The 24,265-nt window shown below is 39.7% G+C and overlaps 2 protein-coding genes across 4 annotated transcripts in view; both read left to right on the forward strand.

The window, feature by feature from the left end:
* Window positions 1-24,265, forward strand: part of bru3 (bruno 3) — a 620,380-nt gene that overhangs the window by 294,697 nt on the left and 301,418 nt on the right. The window lies entirely within an intron of this gene.
* Window positions 12,621-15,481, forward strand: LOC122418881 (uncharacterized). Of its 2 annotated transcripts, XM_043432974.1 has the most exons (5): window positions 12,621-12,927; window positions 13,051-13,570; window positions 14,424-14,720; window positions 14,816-14,948; window positions 15,020-15,481. In XM_043432974.1, exons 2-5 carry the CDS (start codon window positions 13,205-13,207, stop codon window positions 15,040-15,042), a joined length of 819 nt encoding a protein of 272 aa, XP_043288909.1. In that variant the 5' UTR covers window positions 12,621-12,927; window positions 13,051-13,204; the 3' UTR covers window positions 15,043-15,481. The 2 variants fall into 2 exon arrangements, with proteins under 2 accessions (XP_043288909.1, XP_043288908.1); XM_043432973.1 differs by having other exon boundaries at window positions 12,621-13,570.

Below are 24,265 nucleotides of genomic sequence, written 5' to 3' on the forward strand. Positions count from 1 at the left end.
TGTGGAATCTTCCGGATAGGTGGTGATCACCCAGCATCGTGTTTCATGAATTTTCAGCAATATTACATCGATTATTCTATCTGAACTGATTTACGATACCATGTGAACTGTTGGTTATGCATTTGAGGGCAATGAAAATGACGGGTTCGCTAGAACGACCAATATGGATTCGTATCTTCTCTGGGCTTATATTGGTGACTTGTTACTTCAAACAATATAAATTGCAATCCACTGTTGTTTGAAGAGGATGCACGAAGGTGTCGACTCAATTTAACTAGGCTTTACTACAGTTTTTCTCAATCTGTATGATTAGACAAACCACATTAGTCCGACGGTTAATCAATTGACCTCGTTGAAAAATATCTAAAAATTGTACTTAATTACTTTTCGGTATCCAGTGATGCTTTGAAAAGGGAGCAATAAATAAATCTTTCTCCATGACTCGTGGTCGTGAAAATTCAGCGATTACAATACGACATCACCCGGTACGTTGGACATCAATGTATCGTGGTAGTTAGACAGGAATGAAGACCGTTCGACGATAACAAACTCTCTTCACAAACTCGGATTTTCGACGAGATGACCTACGCGTAATATCAACCGATCGTGTGATCAGACTCAACTGTGTGTGAGTATCGGATAATCTCCTACCATGATCGGTATTTGCAATGACACGGGCGTTTCCTTTTCAAGCGATAAACTCTTGTGGCTTTGCACTTCACAACACTTTTACGACTCGTATACGCAATGTTCGCGAATCTTTGTAAACTGAACTTTATCCAGAAAATTCGTGGCAAGTTACGATCAGCTCAAAGTACAATACTCCGTGTATGGCTGTTGCATGTCTATGTAGCCAGTAAACGAAAATGGTTAGGAAGGAAACAGGGCGATAATGGCGTTCGATAGAGGAACGAGAAAACGATTGTACTAAAGCTATTATCAGCATAGAGCAATGAACACAAACTACCAAGAATCGTTCAAGATTTTTAATGTCAGATGGATAAGAATGACATTCATGGGATCCGCTATAACAGTCACCAAAGTCAAAGTTTTTTGGGTTGAACGGAATATACGAAATAATGAAAAATTCGGATTGAAAATCCGAAATAGGATTCCATCACGATTCATGATAATTGATCAATTTTATTCCTCGTCGAAAAGTTCTTGGTTTTGCAAATTCTATTTCAATATGCATTCAACCAATGGATTTTTATCTTAACTTTTTTTCTATTCGATCTTGTAATGACCGCACCCTGAACACTTTTTCAACATCACAGTTAGACTGTGCTGTCACCTTATTCTCATCTTTCGTTCTTTATCTCCGCGACACAAGAGTAAGATGAGAGGAAATGCGACGATGGAGCAAAGTCGCTGCAGCAACGGGCAGAAGTTCTTCCATTAGCGATAACAATGAAAGATGGACATTGAAGCAACGCCGATCATACTGACAAACACACGCGTGCGCCACGTACCGTTCCCTTTGCTATCATCCCTACAGGAGAGAAATTCTGTTTTTGTCCACGTATACACACGTCTATAGCCATAAAAAAGAGGATTCCCACTGGACTCGTGCAGAGAATAATGGGATAATCGCGCCTCTAACGCCCCTTTGCGGATAAAAGAAAAGCCTTAGACACAATGGGGGGAGAAAGAAACCCTCAACGTAAGTTAGATTCTATCGCTCCATGAATCCACACTGTGAATGATTTTTCTGACATTGATTTTGTCTATTTCCATTGTTTTTTTTTACTACTCTCCAATTTTTCATGTCGCGTAGGATAAATATGAGTCAACATTAAGAGAACGGAAGAACATAATCATGTGATATCCACCAAATGTGGAAACAACGTGAAGGAAAACGAGTTTTATAAATCGATTTATATTCCATTAGAGTACCCAGTGGCTCGCTCGTTCTCGATTCCACAGTTTAATCCCTTCGGTCGATGAATCAAGGATATTAAATATCTTTGATTAAGCTAAACTCCAGGTAATCCACACAAATTCACAGCTTTTAAGCAAAGGCCGATTCTATTGGTTTTCATACATCCATCTGCAAATAATAGATTCAAATTTTGAACGAGATTACTTGGTGTGCTCATAATAAAAGACAGATGGAAGAGGCCGAGTGAGCGGAGTTGACGAAAAGGGGTTCATGGAGCGGACAAGAGGAAATATGTCGACGAAGTTAGTGGATGGCGCATTTACCTATGTGTGTGTGCGCCCCTGTCTATGTGTGTCGGAGCACGCGTATGTATGCTTGAGCCAACGTCGATTCTCTCGCAGCTCACTGAAAAGGCCGTGAAGTGGAGAGGAGGAAACGATAAGGGAAGGGAACTTCATACATGATTTCCCTCGAGCCCATGAAGTGAAGCATTTCTAGCGATCTCTTGCATAAACGTGTATATATACATGTATATTTCGTGACCGAGAAGTCCGTCGCAAAATAGAGATGGGGTGACCGCCATACTTGGTCCGCAGCCTCGTTCACCACTCCTCTTATCCCTTGCGAGGCCATTGACTGCATCAGCCGCATCTGAAACTCCCTTGCCGAAAGAGCCGTTCGACCATGCGCGTATTACTGAGGGGCATATAAGAACGAGAGATAACAAAAAAGAAAAACTGTATTTAAAAAAGTGGTGCTCTTATTTGATAATAGTGCTATTTCATTTGATCGATATACGCATGCGGGCAGACGAATGCGATTATTTTTCTATGGAACTCCTAATTTGGGAACTTCGTTCTGGTTGACGTCTCTTGTTGGAACATTTTGAAAATAATGTTGTATTGTAATCTTGATAAAGATGCGTTAATTAAGTGACTGGGTGATTCGGATACATAAAATGCCTGCAGAAACGTAATCTCGTTTTCCGCTTCAATAGCTTCGGATAGTCGTGCAATTGAAAAAAAAAACAAAAAAAAAACAAAATACAAGTAAATAGAGAAAATAATGAAAAAAATCGTAACGAGACTAATTGCAAAAGAATAAAAGATAAAAAAGGAAAAGAATGAGGGTGGGATCGTCGGTGGTGCTAGCTATTTCTTCTCGGCTCTTTTCTTTCTCCTTCCTCTTCCTTCTCGCATCCCACCCAAGAACGAGGAGGAAGGAGGAACGGTGAATCGTGAATTAGCTGTGACGAGTGGGTCACAGAAATATCCGCTGAAAATGTCATCGTTATCTCTGGGAATGCTTCGGAATTTCTAATTAACGCTCTCGTGCTGGTTTGATCTTGCGAGGATGAGTTATCGTGCTTTGCCAACTTCACGAATTACAAAACGATAACCTGCTTGCTCGTGTACTTTTGCATCCTCAGCCATGTGTCTATTTTCCTCATTGCGATATAAATAGATGTCTTTATACAAGAATGTTGACGTTCGCTGGTGAACAACGATTTACTGTTGGAATTTTTTCGTATCGTCGAAGTCTAATAATTTGTGAACTGAGAATTAATCTTCTATTTTGCTTTCAAACATCGAGGTACAACTCGTAACAACTTCCCCAAAATTTCATGCAAATATAATAGCTAGTTTGGCATGTTACGTTCTTCTAGAATCCTTCAATATGGGAAACGTTTATTAACGATGTCGAATAATTTCATTGATAACAATAGTTCATATCCATTTAAGAATCACAATTATTGTTAAACATCCGGAAAGTATGATTGCAATTCAGTTATCGAAAAAATCTTTTGAAACGTTCAGAGAGAGAGAGAAAAAGGTCAACGCCAACATCCTTGAGCATATTCAATTATAAATTAAAAATTATATTTATCATGATAAATCAATCGAAATATTTCTTGTATACAGAAAAGTATAAGTTAGAGAAATAAGACGGTATTTCTGTCTCTCTGAGTCCTTATTCAGAGGATATATGTTCTGTGCACGAGAACCTAGTTATATACTGTGAAGGTACACTTTCCCTGGAGTACTATAACGTCGTTACGCATCAGTTCGAGTTCCCTAATAAGAAGGAACGGATACGGAAGGAACGTGAGATTTAGCCGAATTTTAAGTTGGAAACAGAGAAATTCGATTTATTTGTTAAATGGATAATGAGAGATTGAAACTCGTACGTATTTCGATTATAGTGATTCTATATAATCCTAATTAAACAATGAAATAATTATTTATCTGAATTTCGTTCGCATTATTCTCAGTTTTCATTTAAAAGGAGTCGACGACGCAATAAATTAATAATAACCAGAGTGCAAAATTAATGGATTTTCAGGTTAAACAGGAGGAAATATCAGACTGAATATTTCAAAACCGCACGAAACTGGAGGGTTTCTGTCATTTCAGTGTGAAATTAAGGAACATCTCAAGTGCTGGATGCGCAATTAGTGCGTATGCATGACATGTTGTGGTCACTGGACGCATGCGCACTAATTGTTTATTCGTTTATATAGAATCCGAGAATAAATTCGAAATTCTTTATTTGCAAATTCAATTTCAAACGAATTACAATATTTTTTTTAAAAAACGGCTTCGTTCTTCGAGGTTCGCGAACAAAACTTCTTGATATTTTCTTCTTCTTCACTTGCAATAATTTTTTACGAAAGAGTTGTTCTTTTTATCATTGCTTTTAACAATGTGAACATATCACATTTCGAATACGTCTTCTCCTTAATCTTTCGTTCCCACATTTATTCAAAACGATTTCCCAACTTTATTATATTTCAATTTTCCTTTCATCTCCCTTCATAGGATCGCATTTCTCGTGCGAGAAAGGCCTCACATTTGTATTGAAAGTCACGTACGTGACTTTCTAATCCCTCTTCTAATCCTTCCTTGTCACATCTCCCTCAATGGAAGGAATCTGCCACTCGATCTTGCACCACCATCTTCTGCATTTTTTTCGCCACACGCCGCGACTTGCTCCTAGTATTAGCGTCGTTTATTCCTTAGGCACTAACTCTCTACAGCGACGAACGATCAGCTGTTCACGTCGTGTCACCTGGCGATGTCTTTACAATAAATATCGAATAAGAAAGGGAGAGACAGCGAGAGAGGGGAAGAAAGAAGAAAGTTTCGGTTGTTGCATGACGGTACTGTCAATCCTAGAACCCCTTTTCCAATATGTAGGGATGCCGTGTCGGCAAACGCAGCCCAGAACGATTAGATGTTCGATCCGTATCAATATTTACTTGCTTGGGCGGGCAGAAAACGCGACAGGGTGGAGGTGGGAAAGGAGTAGAGGGATACACAGGCATCGAGGCCCGATACGTCGGTGGTGTTATATCCTTGTGATTATACATATCTATATCAGCATCTCTTTCGCTCTCCATTCCTCTCTCCGTCTCTGTGTCTCTACGGCAAAATAGCGTTTATATACAGAATGCGCTATTGGACGTATTTGCCCGTGCCGCGAAGCAGATATGCCGGATTCCCAGGAGAAGGCGTGCTACTCGTCCCGTGGACCGGCTTACCTCGAAACGTGTTCCTCCCTCCTTTCTGCGCTCCGCACACACTCGTTCAGAATAACCTCCGCGACTTCTATGGCGCGTCCAAACACACAACATGGGTAAGCGACCCTCTTGCGGCCTCCGGCGCCCTCTTTTCCTACATTTGGACTCCTAGATCGGAGGGTGTGTGGAAGGACTCGCTAGTTTCTGTTCGGCTGGATCCACTAAAAAATCTCTAATTACGATTAAAAAAGAGGGGGCTAAAATAATTCTTCAAAATAAAATCATTCGATCAAGTGTCTACCGTAGAAACGATAACCCGAATATAATTGCGCTGTTGTCACGATCGTCGTTTTGAAAGATGAAGGATTTTTTAAAACTATCGATGCAATGGTTGTTGACCTATCAAGAGAATTGATTTTATAAAATAAATAAAATTTCTGATCAAAAAAGAAGGTCAAGCAGAGTTACATCTTATTTATTCTACGGAAGAATAAATCGGTGGAGGTAAATTTCAAACGTTTATTGTCGACTCAACGAAAGAGGGTTGGGCTGGGTCCACACATATTAGGACTTTCCATAACAACAATGCAGGAAAATTTTAAAAAGTCTTTATGCACTCTCAATCGTTTTTGAGGTAAGAGCTGCATAAAATATATTGTGCGCTAAAACTCAGCAAGTATTTATAATTACCCTGGTAATTCGTCGTGTCCGAAACGTTGTTATATTTTTTGAGAAAATTTTTAATTTATCGAAAAAACTGTTCACATGGAAATGATAAATAATGGAACAGTATGTCTGAAACATCAGATGAACCTACCAATTTGTTCTCACTTCGAGTTTGACCTGCAGCGTATCTACACGATGAAATATATGATGTGCTGAGACAATACAGCAACAAGCTTGCAAGGCAAGAGCTTAACCGAAGATACGACGTATATTTGGACTATGATAGCGGAGAAACGACTTTGATATCGTGGGACGGGATTGTGAATTTGTTACCGTGGACTCTTGTTCGAGGAGATGTATTTGTATATATTATTATGTTATGTAGGTAGGAGAATCAACGAGAGGTACAAGTTTGAAGCTGAACCGATGTGCTACCTTTCTATACCTATGTGAGACATGTGTATACCTTACTTTAGCATTACTTCAAAACATATATACATAAATACATGCATACAAGTATGAAAAAGCGCGAGGCTGCAAAGAGGAAAAAATATAGACGATGAGGGAAGCTCGGACGAATGAACACCACACCGTGAACCAACGACAAAAATAATATTAAAAAAAAATTCTAAAACAAGAACGACACGTCTCAAACCTGGAAGCCTCTCACACTCGCGTCAACGAGAGGGAAAGGGCACGGTAACGCTGGTCAATTTTTCAATGGCTCCGGCCGAGCTTGAATTCTCGTTAATTTTTACTCTTCTCCCCATCCGCTATTGGGCTCACAAGAGAAAGAGAGAGCGAGAGAGAGAAAAGATATTCTCTTTCGCATGGTTTTGCCCTCCCTCTCCGTCTTTTTTTCTTGGACACTTTTTTCTCTATTGTCCCATCTTTTTTCGCTCTCAGCTGTGGAAGCAGGCTCGCCTGGCAACGATAACAGTGAAAATGCACCGGACTGCGTATACCCTGGGCCGCTCTCAACACGCTTTTTCTTTATCTCCCTTTTCTCTCTCTCTTTTTCCTCTTCCATTTCAACCCTGTTTTCAGAGGTTTCCTCGAAATTCTGACTCTCCCATCATGTCCTGCCACCTCATCCCATCGCTCACCTCCTTCTTCTCCACCCACTACGTTCTTCAATTCACCTACGTCCTATGGTTACGCCTCGAACCATCGTACTTTTATTCGAAATGGGTCCTTCCCGTACCCTCTGTTTCCGTCACGTCGATAGCCAAAGCTGTCGATAGCAACACTCTCCAATAAAGCGGATCTCTCTCGTGCAAACCTAGCCCTCTAACGGATTTCTGCCACGCTAGAAATCCTGCCAGGGGATAAGGCTGTCCTGTTACAATAGAGAACGAAAGATTGACAGAAAAAGAGGAAAACTTAACTCGTTGCCGCTCTAACACGCATCATAGTTTATCATAGAATATTTATCCTTTCATATTTGCCTGGGCTGGGGACTGCCTACATGCAGAGAGCTCGCAAGAGAAAGACAGACTGGACAATAATGTAATTTCGGCTTTTCCATGCTTCAGCTTACATCAACCGGCAACCCAGCTTGTGTTCGCTCTTCACACGTACTATTTTTTACCGTATATTTATGTATATTCTTGGATTTAATGATGAGACTTTAAAAGAAAAACGAAATTATGGACAAGGATTTACATATGAAATAACGCGGACTCCATAATTTTGGTCGAAAGCCGACGATGTGAAAAGTTTTTTATTGGTGGTTGAAAAAAAAATAATTTTAGGGTTCCACATTAATTTTTCAAAGACACCAGAAATCCTTCTTCATATATTTGAGTCGAGAATACGACTCGTCAATACCGATAATTATACTAGTTGAAAATTTTTAATTAACGAGTTTGAGATTCGTATGGAGAAACAAAAGAGCATGTACGTGATTGGATTTCCTACGTGTCATACACACGTACAAGCGCATTGATTGCTTATACTGACCGCACAATCTCACTAACCAGTGCCCAGACGCCACGTCCGGCCTCCCTCATTTCAACCCCAACATTTCTCACTACCTTGCTCTCGCTCTTCCTCCCTCCCTCTTGGTCACCTATGTCAACTTCCCCTTCGAACAACACAGGCTCTGCAGAACTTCAGCTAAATTCTACTTGAATTTGCGCTCCCTTGATGACAAGGTAATGACAGATCATCCACGGCACCGATCGTTGTATGGACTCGAATCATCCACTCAATAGTACACAATTAAGTTATAAATATGTCACATGGGAATTGATTGGCGTTGAAGAATAGTTGCTAAATTGGAGAAGAGCTTTTTCAATAGTTCATTCATCGAGGCCTGTAGCAATAAAATAGATGATCGAGTATAGAAAATGCAACGGAAATTGAAAATTGTGCTCTGCATAGGGTTCAATTTTAAATTTGTCAAATTTTTTCATCCCGTCGTGCTAAGTGTCTAAAGTCGCCGAATACGTACAAGCTTTCATTAAATCACAATATAAAAGAAAAAATTTATACAGACTTTTCGATCGTCAAAGAAAAATGACGGTAATTTAGCATCAACGAAATTATTCGGCTCAATTTTTACTTCTCTTCCCTTCAAACTTTTCTTCTATCTCTCCGGAAGAACAATAAAAAGTGAGCAAGAAGGGGAAAGAGGCTGTTGAGAATTTACGGGACCATTCTTCGCGTGTAAGCATTAACCAGGTGTGGCTACACATAAATTTCGCATCCTACGGCATATTTCAGTGTAGCGTATGTACCGTATCTCTCCTATTCTCACTTTCTATCTCTTCTACTACTTCCCTCCCCCTTCGTACCGCCTTGTGCAACTTTATCAGGCGCTTCTTAGATTCTTCTGAATAATCGTTACTTCTGATATAAAGAACTGGCAGTGAGGTTTAATGAATATTTTATTTTCTTCATGGTACATCATAGGAACGATGATCGATATATTGACAATGTCTCTGTAAGTTTCTTTTTTAGGCTTTTCCATGTGAAGTAATTATGGAATGTGAAGTAAATTATTAACTACCATTCTCATGCAGTAGTTATTGTGTTATTCTCGTTAGACATCACTTACTTAACCCTCTCGGGCCGTACGTTGCTTCTACGCAACACGCGCTTCCAGGCCCAATAAAACTGCATCGGTCAGTAAAGTCGGGGTTCTAACTGCCCATTTCCATCAAGCAAGGATAGATTGCACCATAGATACTCCGAAACCAAGAGATAAACTGCTTTAACCCATCGAAATATCAATATGAAGCCGGCGTTTCGTGTTGAGATGGCGTTGTGTGAAACGTGCTTTAGTTATCGCAAAAGAAAAGTGAGTACACATTTGTTTTTCGTACTCCAAACGTTATTTCCTTTCAAAGGGAAGCTAATATGATGTATTTAAGGTATTAGGTGCTAGATTCATTCGTAAATTTTTCTGATTTTGCTCTCCAAGGATCTGGTGCTGCGCGCAGGCAACATTAAAAAATTCATATTTCCCAACAAAAATAACTGTCACAATGAAATATCACAATGGATTTGAAAACTAGAAAGTATTTTGAGATAAAATTATGAAGGGAATCATCTTCCGTCAACGCGAAATAGGTCTCGGTCTGAGAGGATTAATAGGGTGTCCCTAAGAGGTGTTTTGGGCACAGATATCTACAGAAGCGTATTCTGAACTACCGCGGGGATAGTATTTTTGGTCTGTGTTCAACGTACTGAGCTCCAAATCTTACTTGCCAGGTTAACCATTCCATCTCCGTCAATGGTTTTCTTTCAACTGCAAGAAAATTAATTTGTTAGAGTTGAATTGGACTTTTGGCTCACGTCGAAAAATTGCATAATTTAATGTGACTGAACACATGATTTTTAACTCTCCATGAATAGTAACCACATTCCTCTCCTTGTTGTTCTTCAGATCGACCTCCTTTTAGGTCTTCAATAAAGTATATTTGATATTCAATTTACGTACGCATCAATATCAAGATAGCATAACAAAATTTATAATAAAATCTAATAGCAACCAGTCTTTGGGATTTCAACACAATGTTATGAATATTTCCCAGCGTTTAGAAGCTGCATTTTGCTTCGGAAAATCAGCGTCAGTGGTTGAACTCCTTTTCACGTTCCATGTACATCTTGAACATTATTCTCTTACAATAGAGCGCCTTATGCGCAAGCGTTACGGTACAAACTTGCAAAGGAAGTTACCTGCCCATTTTCCTTCCTATTTTCTCAGTGTATAGTCAAACGCCCGCACACACCCTGCTCTCTATCACTTTCTCTCGGAGCCTTACACTACGGAGAAGAAAAGGGTGGAGTTGGAGGATGCTCTCCTCACCCCGTTTGTTCTTCCTGTGCAAGTAACTGTAACCCTAAATCACCGAGGACCGGCCAACCCGAGCGTTCGCTCGGAATCCCACCTAATTGCTCCCCGCTACGTTTAAATTACTTAAACCGAAATTAGTTTCTGGATAGTTGAAAAGAATGGCAGGGTTTAAAGCTCGGAAAATCCGAAGGAATTCGCGATCACTAAAACAGAGAGTGAGAAGTTGCGGCGTCGGGAGAGAGCGAAGGGGGGAGGGTCACTGAAAATGTCTTGTGGAAAAAATATCCAACGGTCTTTAATTCGATCTGGCTAGTTTTTTAACTCCTCTCTGGTGCTTATCAATTAAGTTCGATGCTTCAACCGTATCCCGGAGCCCATTGGGTATGAATTCAACGAAAAAATATATGGGGGCAGTAACACGTTGGGTGAGGAGTTATCGAATTTTCAATATTGCAACGTGTTCAGGCGTAAGCTCTTGAAACTATGCTCAAGAATATCAATTTACGCATGCAGATATCGTGCTATGTTTCAACAAATTGAATCAGAAACATATTTTTTCACGGTTACTTTTAAATACTTGATGCGAGTAAACAATTTCATTTAGCACCCCACCTTCCGATATACTCGGCTTGGGTTTCCGGAGCTTTATATTCGCTCAGAGCAGTGAAATTTCACGGCTATATGTTTTGTTTGGACAAATAGAGCGAGAAAGAGAAAAACACAATCACATGGGAAAAGAAAGCATGAAAAAAAATAGAGACAGAGAGAGAGAGAGGGAGAAACAGAGAGTTTGTCGACTGCGTAAGCCCGAATGAACGGTAGGAATCACACTAGTCGATTACCGTTATTCCGGTCAATCGATGCAACAACGCCCACGGACACGCCTGACTCGTTAGTCCCCATGTGTGTCCGCTCGATTTCCGCGCGTGACGATACCGCGGGGGATTCTCACGCGGGTCTGGCCACGGCTACACAGTAGGCGCGGGCGCGAGAATGAAATTAATGGCCGGACCACCGACACGTACCTGAACGTCGACCTTTCTGCAATTTCTCGCCGTCATAAGCAATGCGTATGTGTATAAAAGTTTATAAGTCAAAAGTTCTGTGTTCCGGTTTTCGGCGCTCGGAGATGAAAAACTTTCTGATCATATTTTCCACAATTATGAATCAGAAAATATTTGCCGGGCCTTTAAAAACATACGTTTGCCTCATGATTGTTCTCAATTATATTTATCACCAAGGTAATTAAGTCTTTCGTATCATTTTCTCGCATATTTATGAATTAACGAAATTAATTTTACCGGCGAAGAAATCACAGAACAGAACCTCATGCGTTGAGTCCAATCGGCTGTTGTTGAAAATCTAAATTGTTATCCTCAGGAAATTAAAAAACCATTTTTATTGTATTACTTCAATAGGGACCGAAAAAATAAACCGAAAAAAAGCCTTATTGATTTTGAGCGATCGTGTTTACTATGCAATTCGTGGAAGTCAAGTTAATTAAATAGACAGGAAAAAAGCTCTCGGTTGAACGCAAAGCATATGGCTTCCATATCGTTCTCAGAAAGAGCTGAAAACGTTTATGGATCTCGGTAAACTTCAGAGGAACGGAACATCCTTTCAAATACGAGAACTTCGAAGCTGCTGTAAATAATTACAGAGGGTAGATAAAGCGAATAGGTTTCTCTTGTATTTGCTCGCACATCCGCACTGACAAAGCGGAACTACTTACAAAATGACCGGCAAACATTATAAATTTATGCGTTCATCATGCCCTTATACAAGTTTCTGCTGTTAGGTCAATTCACACAAGTGTAAAAAACCTGTAGATATTGAAATTACATGTGTATTCACGGTTATGAACTCGTGCACAGTGCGCGGAGTGCAAATAAAACGGGAAACCATAAGGGAGGAAATGATCGTCCGGTGAGCCTCTAACAAATATTGCGATCAGTACGTTTACTCTTTTAGCTCACTCGATGAAGAGTTAGAGAGCCGGAGAATTATTAATCTGCAGAACGATACTTGTACACTGCAAAAACAAGCGTGTTGTTTTAACACGTTTCCAGCGTGTTTATGTTGTCGCCATTTTCGACACGCTTTTTGCCGTGTTGTTCATGAAAACAACACATATTAATCGTGTTTTATAAAAACGCCTTTCCGTGTTGTTAAAAAACGGTTTCCCGTGTTGTAAAAAAACGGCTTTCCGTGTTGTTACAACACGTTTTAGGCATTTTCCTCTTTGTCGCCCGATTCGACACATATCATGGCGTGTTGCTGTTGTGCATATCCGCACACTTGAAATGCGTTGTTGGCTTGCGAGTAAATTCACTCGCAAGAATGGCGAAAAATACAACAAAATATTTTTTTTTTACCGAGAATTACTACTGGATGCGTCTCGTTCGTGAACCTCGGATATCAAAGTTCGAAGATTTGGAAACGAATTATTTCTGAGAAAAATTCGTATACATCGAGGGGGGATTCGATCGACCTACCTACCTAACACGCTCTAACTTAACGGACGCACGCTACCCACTACACTAATTCGCTCATGAGGTAATGTTGTCAAAAAGTCCGTTATACGAAACGCAAACATTGTTTACGTTTGTAAGTGTGAGCTAACCTCGTCTTCGTCCTTTGTCCAGCCAGACTCTTTCTTCTTTTTCTTTTTGTTTGTAGTTGGCTCGAGTCTGCGCTCCTATAGCGTTAAGACCATACGGCCATGTGATGAAAACTTGCTTCTCGTTTTCGTGATTATTCGGTTCGATTCGGTCGGCGAAAAGACGCATACGTTTAATTCACTTATTATTTGTGCCACTCAGCGAGCATAAAAATGGAAAAAACGATTTATTGCAAAAACGAAGAGCGATGCAAAAAAATTAAATTTTGCAAAGTGAACGAAAAAATGAGTGATTCCGAATGTGTCACCCAAAAAATCCGCGAAGCTTGTGAAAACGACTTGCTTCTGAAAAAGAAAATCGAAAATCAAGCCATCGTGTTACAGAAGCTGATTCAAAATCAAAACATTTTATGTGACATCGAAGCAGAGGAAGAAATAATCGATGAATTGGAAATAACCTGCATTGTTCCGTTAGGCGAAAGTCTTCTATCGTGTTCAACGATCTACGCTATCGATCAAGACGGCTCTCTCATTGAAACCCAAGAAAAAATAAGTGAATGTGTGGAGGAGAAAGAAAAGGTAAGATTATCTCGATGTTTTATTATATAAAATGTAGAATAATGAATCTAAACGATTTACAATAGGATAAAGAATTTATAACACATTTAATTCATTGGTAGCGATAAGATTTTTCATAAATCTCTTTGCGTCAATGAGTTTTAATAAGTGTTTCTTAAGCCAGTGATCAAAGTTCAGATTAAATTTCTTTCTCCGCAAGAAAATTTGCATCAAAATTTTTTTCTGACAGCAGTTTTGATGAACTTTCTTTGTAAACAAGAAAAGTTTTGGTCAAATTTGTTTACCGCAGCAGTATTTATAAAATTTTTTTTCTTGCAGCGGTAAAAGTTATGGTTCAATTTTTTGTATAGCAGTAGAGTTTTGAAAACATTCTTTTTAAAGTGATCAAAATTTTAATAAAATATCAATACGTTATCAAAATTTTGATTGCTATAAAGCGAATGTTTTCAAAACTTTACTGCTGTACAAAAAATTCAACCATAACTTTCACCGCTGCAAGAAAAAAAATCTTATGAATACTGTTGCGGTACACAAATTTGATCAAAACTTTCATTACTTAGAAAGAAAGTTCATCAAAATTGTTGCGAGAAAAGAAATTTGATCCAAATTTTTTTGCAGAGAAAGGAATTTGATCCAGACTTTTACCGCTGACAAGAAAAAATCATTAAGAAAATTATGAATATTCTATTGTAACCAATGAACTCAGTGTACTCAAAGATGAAAGCTTACATGAAATTTCTTTTATTGTAAAGAAAGTTTTGAACTCCTGAGATTTTTATTAGGTCGAACGGTCATAAGATTTGCTTTATGCTTTGAGAAATAAAACTGTTGAGCTTATTTTTTGGAATTTCAGGAAAACCAATCAATCAACAGTCAATTTAAAAAACTGAAAACAAATGACTTCACTGAAAAAAGAAGCATAATTTCAAGCTTCGTTGGAACGCCAACATCATTGCCAGAACTGACCCCGGAGTTGGTTCAAAAAGTGAACAACGGAGGAATGTTACTTGCTCAAAAGTCATTAACGTATTTTTGGGCAACTGATCTTTTGCATCGCACTAATGGCATGCTGAGTAAAAATGATTATTTCAACTACGCAAAAGCCATTGTTAGTGCTTATCCAGAGCTCAGCGGCGGAGACCATGGATGTGTAAGTTTTCATTTCTTTACATTTCCAGTTACTACAATTGTCAAAGCCGTCATGTGCTAAATTTTTCTTTATTGAGTTTTCTTTTATTATTGCAGGGGATTGTACGACATCAGTCAAGTACAAATGTGCGGAATCGACGTGCTAATTCAGAACGATCTGTAATGAAATTTGGCGAAGACAAATTGAAAATCGGTCAAAATATTCCAACTGTTTTACGATTCATAAAGAGTACGTTTGAATTTCTATATTAATTTCCATAAATATTAGGGGATCTCTTGTTACATTTTTATTTTTCGCAGGCGTCCTGATGTACATGGAGTAGATGCGTTAAAAGAGCTCGAAAGAAATATGAATTCCGGTGACACACCGCACGTACGTCTATTGCTCAAAGAGTCTGTGAATTTACGGAAGAAATGGATAAAAATATTTACACAAATATACTGGATATCATAAAACGGCAATTTCGTTTAGGTCGACATTGACGACAAGATATTTGCCATTTTATTTTACTTTCTAAAATGTGTTGTACATATAAGTATGAGTAACTTCCCAAAACCGTGCTGAAATCATCCGTGTTGAAACAACACACATTATCAGTATTATATAAATTACAAAACGGAAATTGCCGTGTTGTTCGAAATTTTACGGCGTTACGTGTTGCTTCAACACGATTCGTTAAAACAACACACCTGCGAGATGTATTGTGTGTTGTTGCAACACGATTAGTTAAAACAACACACCTGCGAGATGTGTTGTGCGTTGTTTCAACACACCTAACAACACGCTTGTTTTTGCAGTGTAGTAAACATGTAAACTTCAATTACGCGTGATTCCCTCGCATCGTGTGACTTCATGTCCCTTGATAAATTTTCAATAGCGATAGAGCTAATCAATATTCATTATTTTGTTAGACTTGTCAGTTACTGTAGCTTGTACTCGAGTTAGTTCAGCACGTATGACACGTAATGCACTCTAAATTATGGTCGAGCAAGAAACGCGGATAGCGTTGCTATCAAGGCTTGTATAACAAGCTCAAGGGTTGCGTCGTACGAGAAAGCACTCTCTGAAACCGATGTGTACGTGGGATATTCAAATGGCACGTTGTCTTATCCATGATGAATTTCAATAACGATGAATTGTACTACTGGATAACAAAAATATCGACTAAATATTTCTCTGCATAGCAGGCGTTGATTTATCTGGCATTTTTGATGGGCAAAATCTTTCTTTTATCCGAGGAAACGATTCCATATCGGTGGGGTGTCATAAGAGTAACGATTGATTGGGAGAGAACATATCGAATAAATAAATTTTATGCGATAGGGAAATTCATCGATGTGAGAAAAGCTGATACTACGGCTTTTGACACTGCTTAAAAGTAAAATTTTAGGAAGATACTGCTACCTGTGTGAGCAGTGTTTTTTTTTTCTAGTTTCTTGTACAAATGCAACAGTGCATTAAAAATGGCGTGGGCACCACTCCAAAGGGAGGGTTTCGTGCGAACAAGAACAGTGAAGTGGGGGGAAACGTGAGATAAAAGTGGTGGAAAGGGCTCGTAAAAGCCGGAAGGCTGTGCGAAGGAACAATAAAAAATAAAATGTTGAGTAGCTATCTCGTCACGTTGAAACTACACGCGTCAATCTTAACTGTGTGCTCGTTGAGTAATAGAAAAATGTGTTATATAAAAAATGCGGCACGCGAAGAATGGGAGCAGAGAAAAAGGAGGGTGGAAAATTACAGAAATGCCTAAAAACGCCGACTCGCTTGAGTGACGGATGTCGGATATTTTGACAGGGAGAATTCAGGACTTACGGCTTTTTGTACGCAACACATTTCTTCAGTCTTGCCGTGTATATTTGGAACGATAGAATGTATTTTACTTACCACGCGACTCCGGTATGACTTTCGATGTCTCTCGCTCTCACTCCTCTCGGTCCCTTTTTTCATTGTTCAGTTTTTTTCGACATATTTATTTCGCCGCTGTTCCGCTCGGTTTTACATTATTATGATTGCTCGCGATTTTTTGCCTCCCGTTTTCTTCTTCGGAACTCGTATGCGGAGACGCATCTTTTTATTCAGTCGTCGCCTGTGCGTCTTTTGTTGCTAGACAGTCTAGGTATAAATGTATATCGATGGGGGTGTGAAAGAGAGAGAGTGAGAGAGAGAGAGGCGAAGGGGGAGGGTTATGGCGTTCGCTGGATGTCTCGCGGGATAGACGGGTCGTCTCATTAGGCGCGATTCAGTGTCACACGACGCCGCGTCAGATGCCTGCCTTCCAGATTGTTCCATTTTCCTTCATACATATTTAAATTATTGAAATTTCTACATTACCATACTCCATTGATTTATCGATGCCTCTATCCTGTTCTCTTCCTCCTTACTTTGCTTTCTCTTTCCCTCCTTTCTTCTTCTTCACGTGCTTTTCTTACCTCACTCGATTTCCTTTTATTGCTCGATTTTGTTGCAGCTCCATATTATCCAGCCAAGAAGAGTATTTCGGTAAAAAAGAAAATATAACGAGAGATGCCCTGAGGCAGCGATGATTCGGTGGTTGAAAAATTCCCTCCGACGATCTGGTGGTTTTTTTTTCACCATTTGGGAACGCTCATGACTCATGCACTATTGATGTGATTTCGCAATAACGTTTGAAACTTCAACACGATATTTGTTGTAGTTTTGAAAAAAGTAACTGTGGTTCATCCTAATTTCACATAAACATTTCAATCGAAATACGTATGTTTCTTGACGAGCGTAATATAAAAATGTGCTTGATTTTCATACTCGTGCTTTTTCATAATTATTGAGGAAGCTTTGGAACATTTTCACAAAAAACGAACACATCAAAAGAATATCATATTCAGACCATAAAATGTTTGGTTTGCTCGTTTTTTATCATATAATATCGTGCACATTTATTGAGTTAATATCAAATACGAAACGCGTTTATCAGGGTAAACGAATGTACACACAGGACGTACGTCTGGCTTGAACAATTTCGCTCATGCATTTCTCATTCCACGTAACGAAAAAATCTGGAAAATTGGGCTCCGATTAACAAAATTATAATATCACGAGATTGGAAGTACCAATCGCTTCGGAATAAAAACGAAACGAAAGAATTTTTCTTTTCTATTGGATGACGAATGCTGACAATTTTTTTCCTCATATGAGTGCGTCCACGGGAAACGATTGACATGTAACATGTGCTGATACATAGCCGAATAAAATGACCGAAATATCCACAGTTATTAAATACGTGATCAACAATTTGCACGTCCAATATCAGAGAGAGAGAGAGAGAGAGTTGCACTTTATTTGAAATTTCAAAAACCAATACCCTGACTCGGAAACGATCAAGCCGCAGCATGATGACCCCAGGGAAGTTGTTCGTACCTTTCTCAATCAGGCAACTTCTATTGAGTTGATAATGCGGAATGAATCTAAAAGTCTGATGCGAAGGTCATTTCTAACGAAAGACTGATTCTCCTGAGACCTACCCTGGAACAAGCAAACGATATGAATTCACATATAGATTTTGTTTAAAAAAAAAAACCCAATTTAATTCAATGGAAAATAATTGAAAATAAATCTTTTTTATTCATTGAGTGAACTTGGCGAAACCGCTCGCGCTCGAGTGTTTTCTTTTTCTTTCTCTTGTGGTCCGTTGTCATGAACTCGAAACAACTCGAAAAAAAAAAACAGTCAGTCAACACATCGAGTTGATTGAGGATGCATGTGCGTATTGAGAGAAAAAAAACCAAAATCAAATACGAAATCAGGATCTAAGGTAATGGCTTTCATATCATTATTCTTATTCTTGATGATCGCAATTCATTACATGGTTCAATTATTTTTGGCTGGTGATGGCCGCGGATTGTTTAATGGTCTCATGATGCTCTTTTCGTATGACTTGATATCCCAATTTTAGCTGGTGATAACTGTGGATTCAATACACCAAATGATGACTATATAATTGTTTTTCGTTGCTGCGGATTGAATTGTTTTTTTTTCAGTTGTTTTATTATACTATAATCAATAATTTTTGTGATTCATTTATATCAGGTGAAAAGACAGTTATATCCTGCTCTGGAATTGATCCGGAAATTATAACTCAACGTCACACGAAAAATTGAGATTTCTTGTTGACGAACCACCAGAAGAGGAATTAAAAGATTTTGTATCCACCAAACAGATTTGCTAGGAGAAAAGTTATAATTTTTACATCGCTGGTCAATTAGTTTTCCTGCGATTGCTGTTGCTGGGTTTGTGCGTTCGTATCTTTGGGAAAATGCTGCTGCCAACTCTACAGATAAATTCTGGAGAAGAGTCTATTGAACAGCTTGACTCAGATTGGATTAATCTCTGCAAATTTGATAACAACAAAAGATTACACAAAACCATCTCAACGAATGTGAATATTCCTGACTCCTTTGAACGTTGGAAATTTAATAAATCACAATTTCTATCTTCAGGTAGAAATGTTCTGTGTGCACAAAATAATGGCCGAAGGTTGGAAACTTATACAGTATCAAAAGTACCAGAGAGACATGCAAACAATAAAAAACGAAGTGAAATAACAAAAAGAACCATGTGCTTCAGGCTTCCGGAGCTCATGCCAATTACTGGACGCGCTCCCCCTCCCTCTTTCATTTTCCGCAAATATTTTCAACGGCGTTTTGACTCCTGTTAGTCGAAGGTCCCTACGTTCAAAAGGCCACTAACACGCCAGCAACCAGTAAACGTTTCACAGAACTCCTGAAAACTGATGAGAGTTTACAACTTTACAACCTATAAACTCTATCCGGCTGTTGGCCTGGGAGAGAGCAGGAAAGAGAGGGAATGACAGAAAATGAGGAGATACTAGGAGTGTTTTGGTCAACTGTCCCCCTTTCCGAGATACGTGATCGGAAACACTGTTGCGACAAACCCTCGAAACCACAGTGCAGTTTTCTATCTCACCCTCTCTCCTTCTTCCTCTTCTTCTCAACTGTTTCCTGCTGGTCGAAATACCCGTTTCTCCTCTCCTCCCTTGGTTACCTCGCAGTCGCCGTGTGTCACTTTCATCTTCGCATCAAATCAAGCGTCCCCCTTATTCAATCCCTCACTCGTTTCGATAGTTTCGTCTCTGTCTCTTCCTTTCTCCCTGCCTCCCTCTTTCACTCTCTTTTAACCTGAGGAATATTGTCCCATGTCCTTTGCGTCGACTCGTTGTGTACACCCTCCTGCACATCCTGGCCCCTCGTGTCTTTGCCTCTTTCTCTCTTGACTATTCCAGTGTACAAGCCACCTCGTAGGTACTACAACCCTGATCCACACACGGGGACGAGACGACTAAACAGTTTTACACCTATTTTATGAGCTCCGATATTGCATTCAGAGCGGGGTTACGCGATAGCGCACGCCCTCTGTGTACCCACGTAAGGTTGCAGCTATATATAAGGACGAAAAGGTGCGCCTCACTCGTGGATGTGATCCAAGCGTGTCGAGCTCCGTTCTGATGTCGTTGCGTCGGGTCTGCCAACACCAGGACGAGCATATATTGGCTCGAACGAACAGCCACTATTCAGGAAACGCTCGAGGTATGAATGGGTTCGGAGGGTAGTTTGATACACGACGCGTTAACGCGTTCTCATAGGGAAACGAGCCCGTTGCCAGTCACGAATTTTCGAAGCTGTTCATTTTCGGATCCTAAAGTTGTAATTTTCCTTCACACTCTTACGTAACGTTCACGTGACACTTTTTATTAAAGTATAAATTATTCTATATCGTGAATTATTTTCGAAAATCAGGCTACTCCGCGGACCGACTCGAGAGAAAATATCAGATCGTTGCTGCCAAAAGTTTTCATATGACAACTGCAGATTTACGACAAAACTGTTGTAGCCACTTTTTCGGGACTGAAGAAAATCGTAAAAAACTCGAATCTTTAAGAAATTGTAATGAAAGTTTTGTGAAACTGAGGGAGTTCTCGATGCTTCAAATGAGTCTAAAGTTTGAGCTCGGTCAAATCATTCTCAGGATGTAACCCTTCGAATTTTACGAGCTTACTTTATTCCCACAGCACTCCCGAAAATCCACATTCCTACGAAAGTTTGATTAAAGTAATTTTTTTTGTTCAAATACGCACATATTTAGGCCAGGACGAATTAACTGACCTTGTCCATCTGCTGTTTTTATAGAAAATATTTTTCATGACAAAACTCTAATCAAAAATAGCTTCGAAAGAATACGCCTATCATTCGATATCAGAAGTCTTGAGCTACAGTGTAGCAACAACGCGAGTCTGCATTAAAACGTATTTGGTGTGCGTTAAAAAAATATGAATTATGATTTTTCATGAACCATTTACAACAAGTTTTCTAATAACAGTTATCAAATCATGCCCCACATGTCTTTGTTTCCGATCTTATACGAAACTTTGATGAAGAATTTTGTTGTTTGTCCATTTCACTTGTAATGTGATTGTTTTTTCATTTCTTTGGAAATGCGATTATTTTTTCATTCCAGTTGTTACGTGATTCGTACATCGACAAACAAATCTATTTATCGATCGAATTCCCACTCGGTTGAACGGAAGTACAGTGGAATGGCCTGCTTTTTTGTAGTGACAAATGAAGTAGGCAAGCCCACAAAATGTCGAAATATAAATGGAACTTTTAAATTCATTTTTCGTCTCACAGTAATTATTTATCCATACGCTTTAATTTGAGATTCCACAGAGAAAATAGCCATGTCGAATGATGTATATTCATGAGAAGAAAGGTCACGTTTACAGCATAATAATGTCTTCCGTATCTAAGATCATAAACTAAGTTTATATGTGTATACGTGTACCCCGTATATTACAAAAATGGATAGATAGATATACGTATTTACAAAGATGCCTTGCTGTTCATTTCCGGTATGACAGTACAGTGGTCCTTCTGACTTCTCAACCAAGGATTTTCCCCAGCCGGATTTCATAGTTAATTATTATCCCGAAAGAGAGGTAGTAATTCCCACTCCCTTTAGCCATCACTGAGCGTACCTTGGTAGAGGATTGCTCGTTATGCCTGGTCTCTAACGAGTTTTACCCTCCGGCCACTCGGCAATCAAGGAAAAAAGATCGCGAGCTGCAGTCGCCTCTTTGCTTGCGCTCCAACGACGACGACGACGACGACGAAGACGACGAAGAGGAGAAGGACGACGAAGAGGAGAAGGACGACGACGGAGACGACGAAGACGACGACGATAACGACAACAACGCGAGCGATGATGACAAGGAGAGGAAAACGAGGAAACGGTAGAGGACATGCCACGCTCGCCTTACACCCTTTTGCCCGGGAAACGACTCTTCGAAGTCCAGATTCCAGTTACTTCGTTATAACATTGAGCCCACTCGCTGTAGTTTTATCCTCGTACCTTCCATCCGGTAGCTGTAAACAATTCCGTTCACTCTCGACTCTCGCTTGTTTTTATACGGTGTTCTCATTGCAAAGCTTACTATTAGAAAACGAAAGAGAGAGAAGGATCGTTGGTATGTGTACGTTTGATCGAATCGATTTTTTCCTCAAATCCGCTGTGCTGTTCTGCAAACTTCCCTCGTTAAAGGGAAAGTGAGCAAGAGAGAGCGAGGCAAGAGAGAGAACGGGTAAGAGCGTCGAGGTTGTAATTATCCGACAAACGTCGCCCGAAAGTCGAGAAAGAGGCTGGAGAGTGGGTTGCACAACGCTTTTGTTACTATCATTCGTTTTGCTATTGCCGACGCCGGCCCAGCTTCGGTTTATTCCTCTTTTTTTTACCAACTTTCTGTTTTTCTCATCGTCCTTTACACAGTTGTCCACGCGATGCTCTTCTATCTTTTGTCTGTGCTGGGTGACGCGAGCTCTCATCCACCTTTTCTTCGTAAATACTTTTTAGGTCTCATAGCCCTCATACACACTTTGCGCAAGCGCTCGCACGTGAGAATGTGTTCGTCGCAGCATTTCCGGTCTTTTCTAAATGTCAAAAAATATAAGAAAAAAGTATTTTTTTTTGTTTCGCATCTGGGGAAAATGGCTAAGGGCTTTGAGTTTAACTTTGCAGTTTCCAGTCAGTATCTCTTTCACTTTCTTCCGTTCGCTCCCTTTCTTCCTCTCGCTCTTTGTCTCCCATTCTATTTCTCGCTCTCTACGGGTTCACGACGTTCGTCCATGTAGGTTTAAGTACGTTTCCAGACGTGTCCCAGGTGCCTCAAGCCCCACAGTCGTTTACCACTATAGACTTTACTACCAATAAAGCCAATGACGGGATTCGTGTCCATCCGGATGCGTAAATCGTTGCATTCGCTGCCAGTGCGATGCCGCTCAAGTGAGAGACTCGCGGCAGTCATGACCTCTCTTTCTACACATTGCGCCTTCGTCCTTTCAACTTGTAATCTTCCTCTAACTTGTTTCAACTACGCTCGAATACGCATCAACTGTGCCATTCTCATTCCTCTTTTGTTTGTGAGACCTACGGCATTAACAGTGAATGGATTTCAAAGACGTTCTCAAACAAGAGACGGAATTGAAATTTCTAGACGACGCGACAAGAGCCAATTTTCGATGGAATTTGGCGAAAGTGATCTGCTCTTTCGAATTGTTCTGAGAACTTACCGTTTTTTCCTTATCCTTTATACAAAATTAGAATTTTATCACAATTCTCGAAACTACTTGAAGCGATCAATATGAATATTTGTGTACGTCAGAATATGTTCCTACCAGCGACAAAATTTTATAAATCTTTAATTGGGAGAGTAACTATTTCATTTATTCTGTCCCAATATAAAAGTACAAAAAATTTGTTTAAATTTCTTTCAATTTCTTGATTTAACATCGCGGTAGAAAAGACTTTGAGTTCGAAAATGCGACCGAGACAGAGAAACTCGGGTAACAGGAATGCGGAGAATTTTGCTTTCCGGCTCGTAAATCCCGGCTTGCTGGCCGGTGGAAAAGATTTATTTATTTTTATTTTTGCTCTCAGCTGAACCACGGAAACACAGCATTTTCTCCCTCACATACGCTTTTCCACGCTTTTTTGCATTTCGAACGGCTTACAGTATTTTCGTGTACGCCGCGAGGCCAGGAACAGTTCGTTGGTGCTAAACTAGCGAAGCGAGGCGAAGTAGGAAAATAAAAATAAAAAATAAAAATAAAAAATAAAATACAAAAAAAGAAATCTGGGGTGCGGATAATGTATGGGCCGCGGGCCCTACAGATTCAAAAGCGGCTTGTCTCGCGAACCGCGATCGAGCCTTTCAATTAAATTCGCTACATCCGGTTAGTTCGAGGGTTCTAGATCATATATATGTATACACAGTAGTAAAAGGGTGGTATTGTGCCACGTTGGGCGCGAGAAACATGCGCGGGGCTTTGCATTAACTCCCACACACGTTCAACATCCGAATCACATTTGAATTCGTCTGTGTGATCAGTGCCTACCTGTATGTATATCAGTGTACCACCGACTCTGAAGCCTCTGCTTCATCGTCCCAGAATTTAACATGGCCAGATGCACACTGTTACCGAAATCCTGTTACGCGCTTT

This window comes from Venturia canescens, chromosome 1 (assembly GCF_019457755.1).
Source record: "Venturia canescens isolate UGA chromosome 1, ASM1945775v1, whole genome shotgun sequence".
Taxonomy (NCBI): domain Eukaryota; kingdom Metazoa; phylum Arthropoda; class Insecta; order Hymenoptera; family Ichneumonidae; genus Venturia; species Venturia canescens.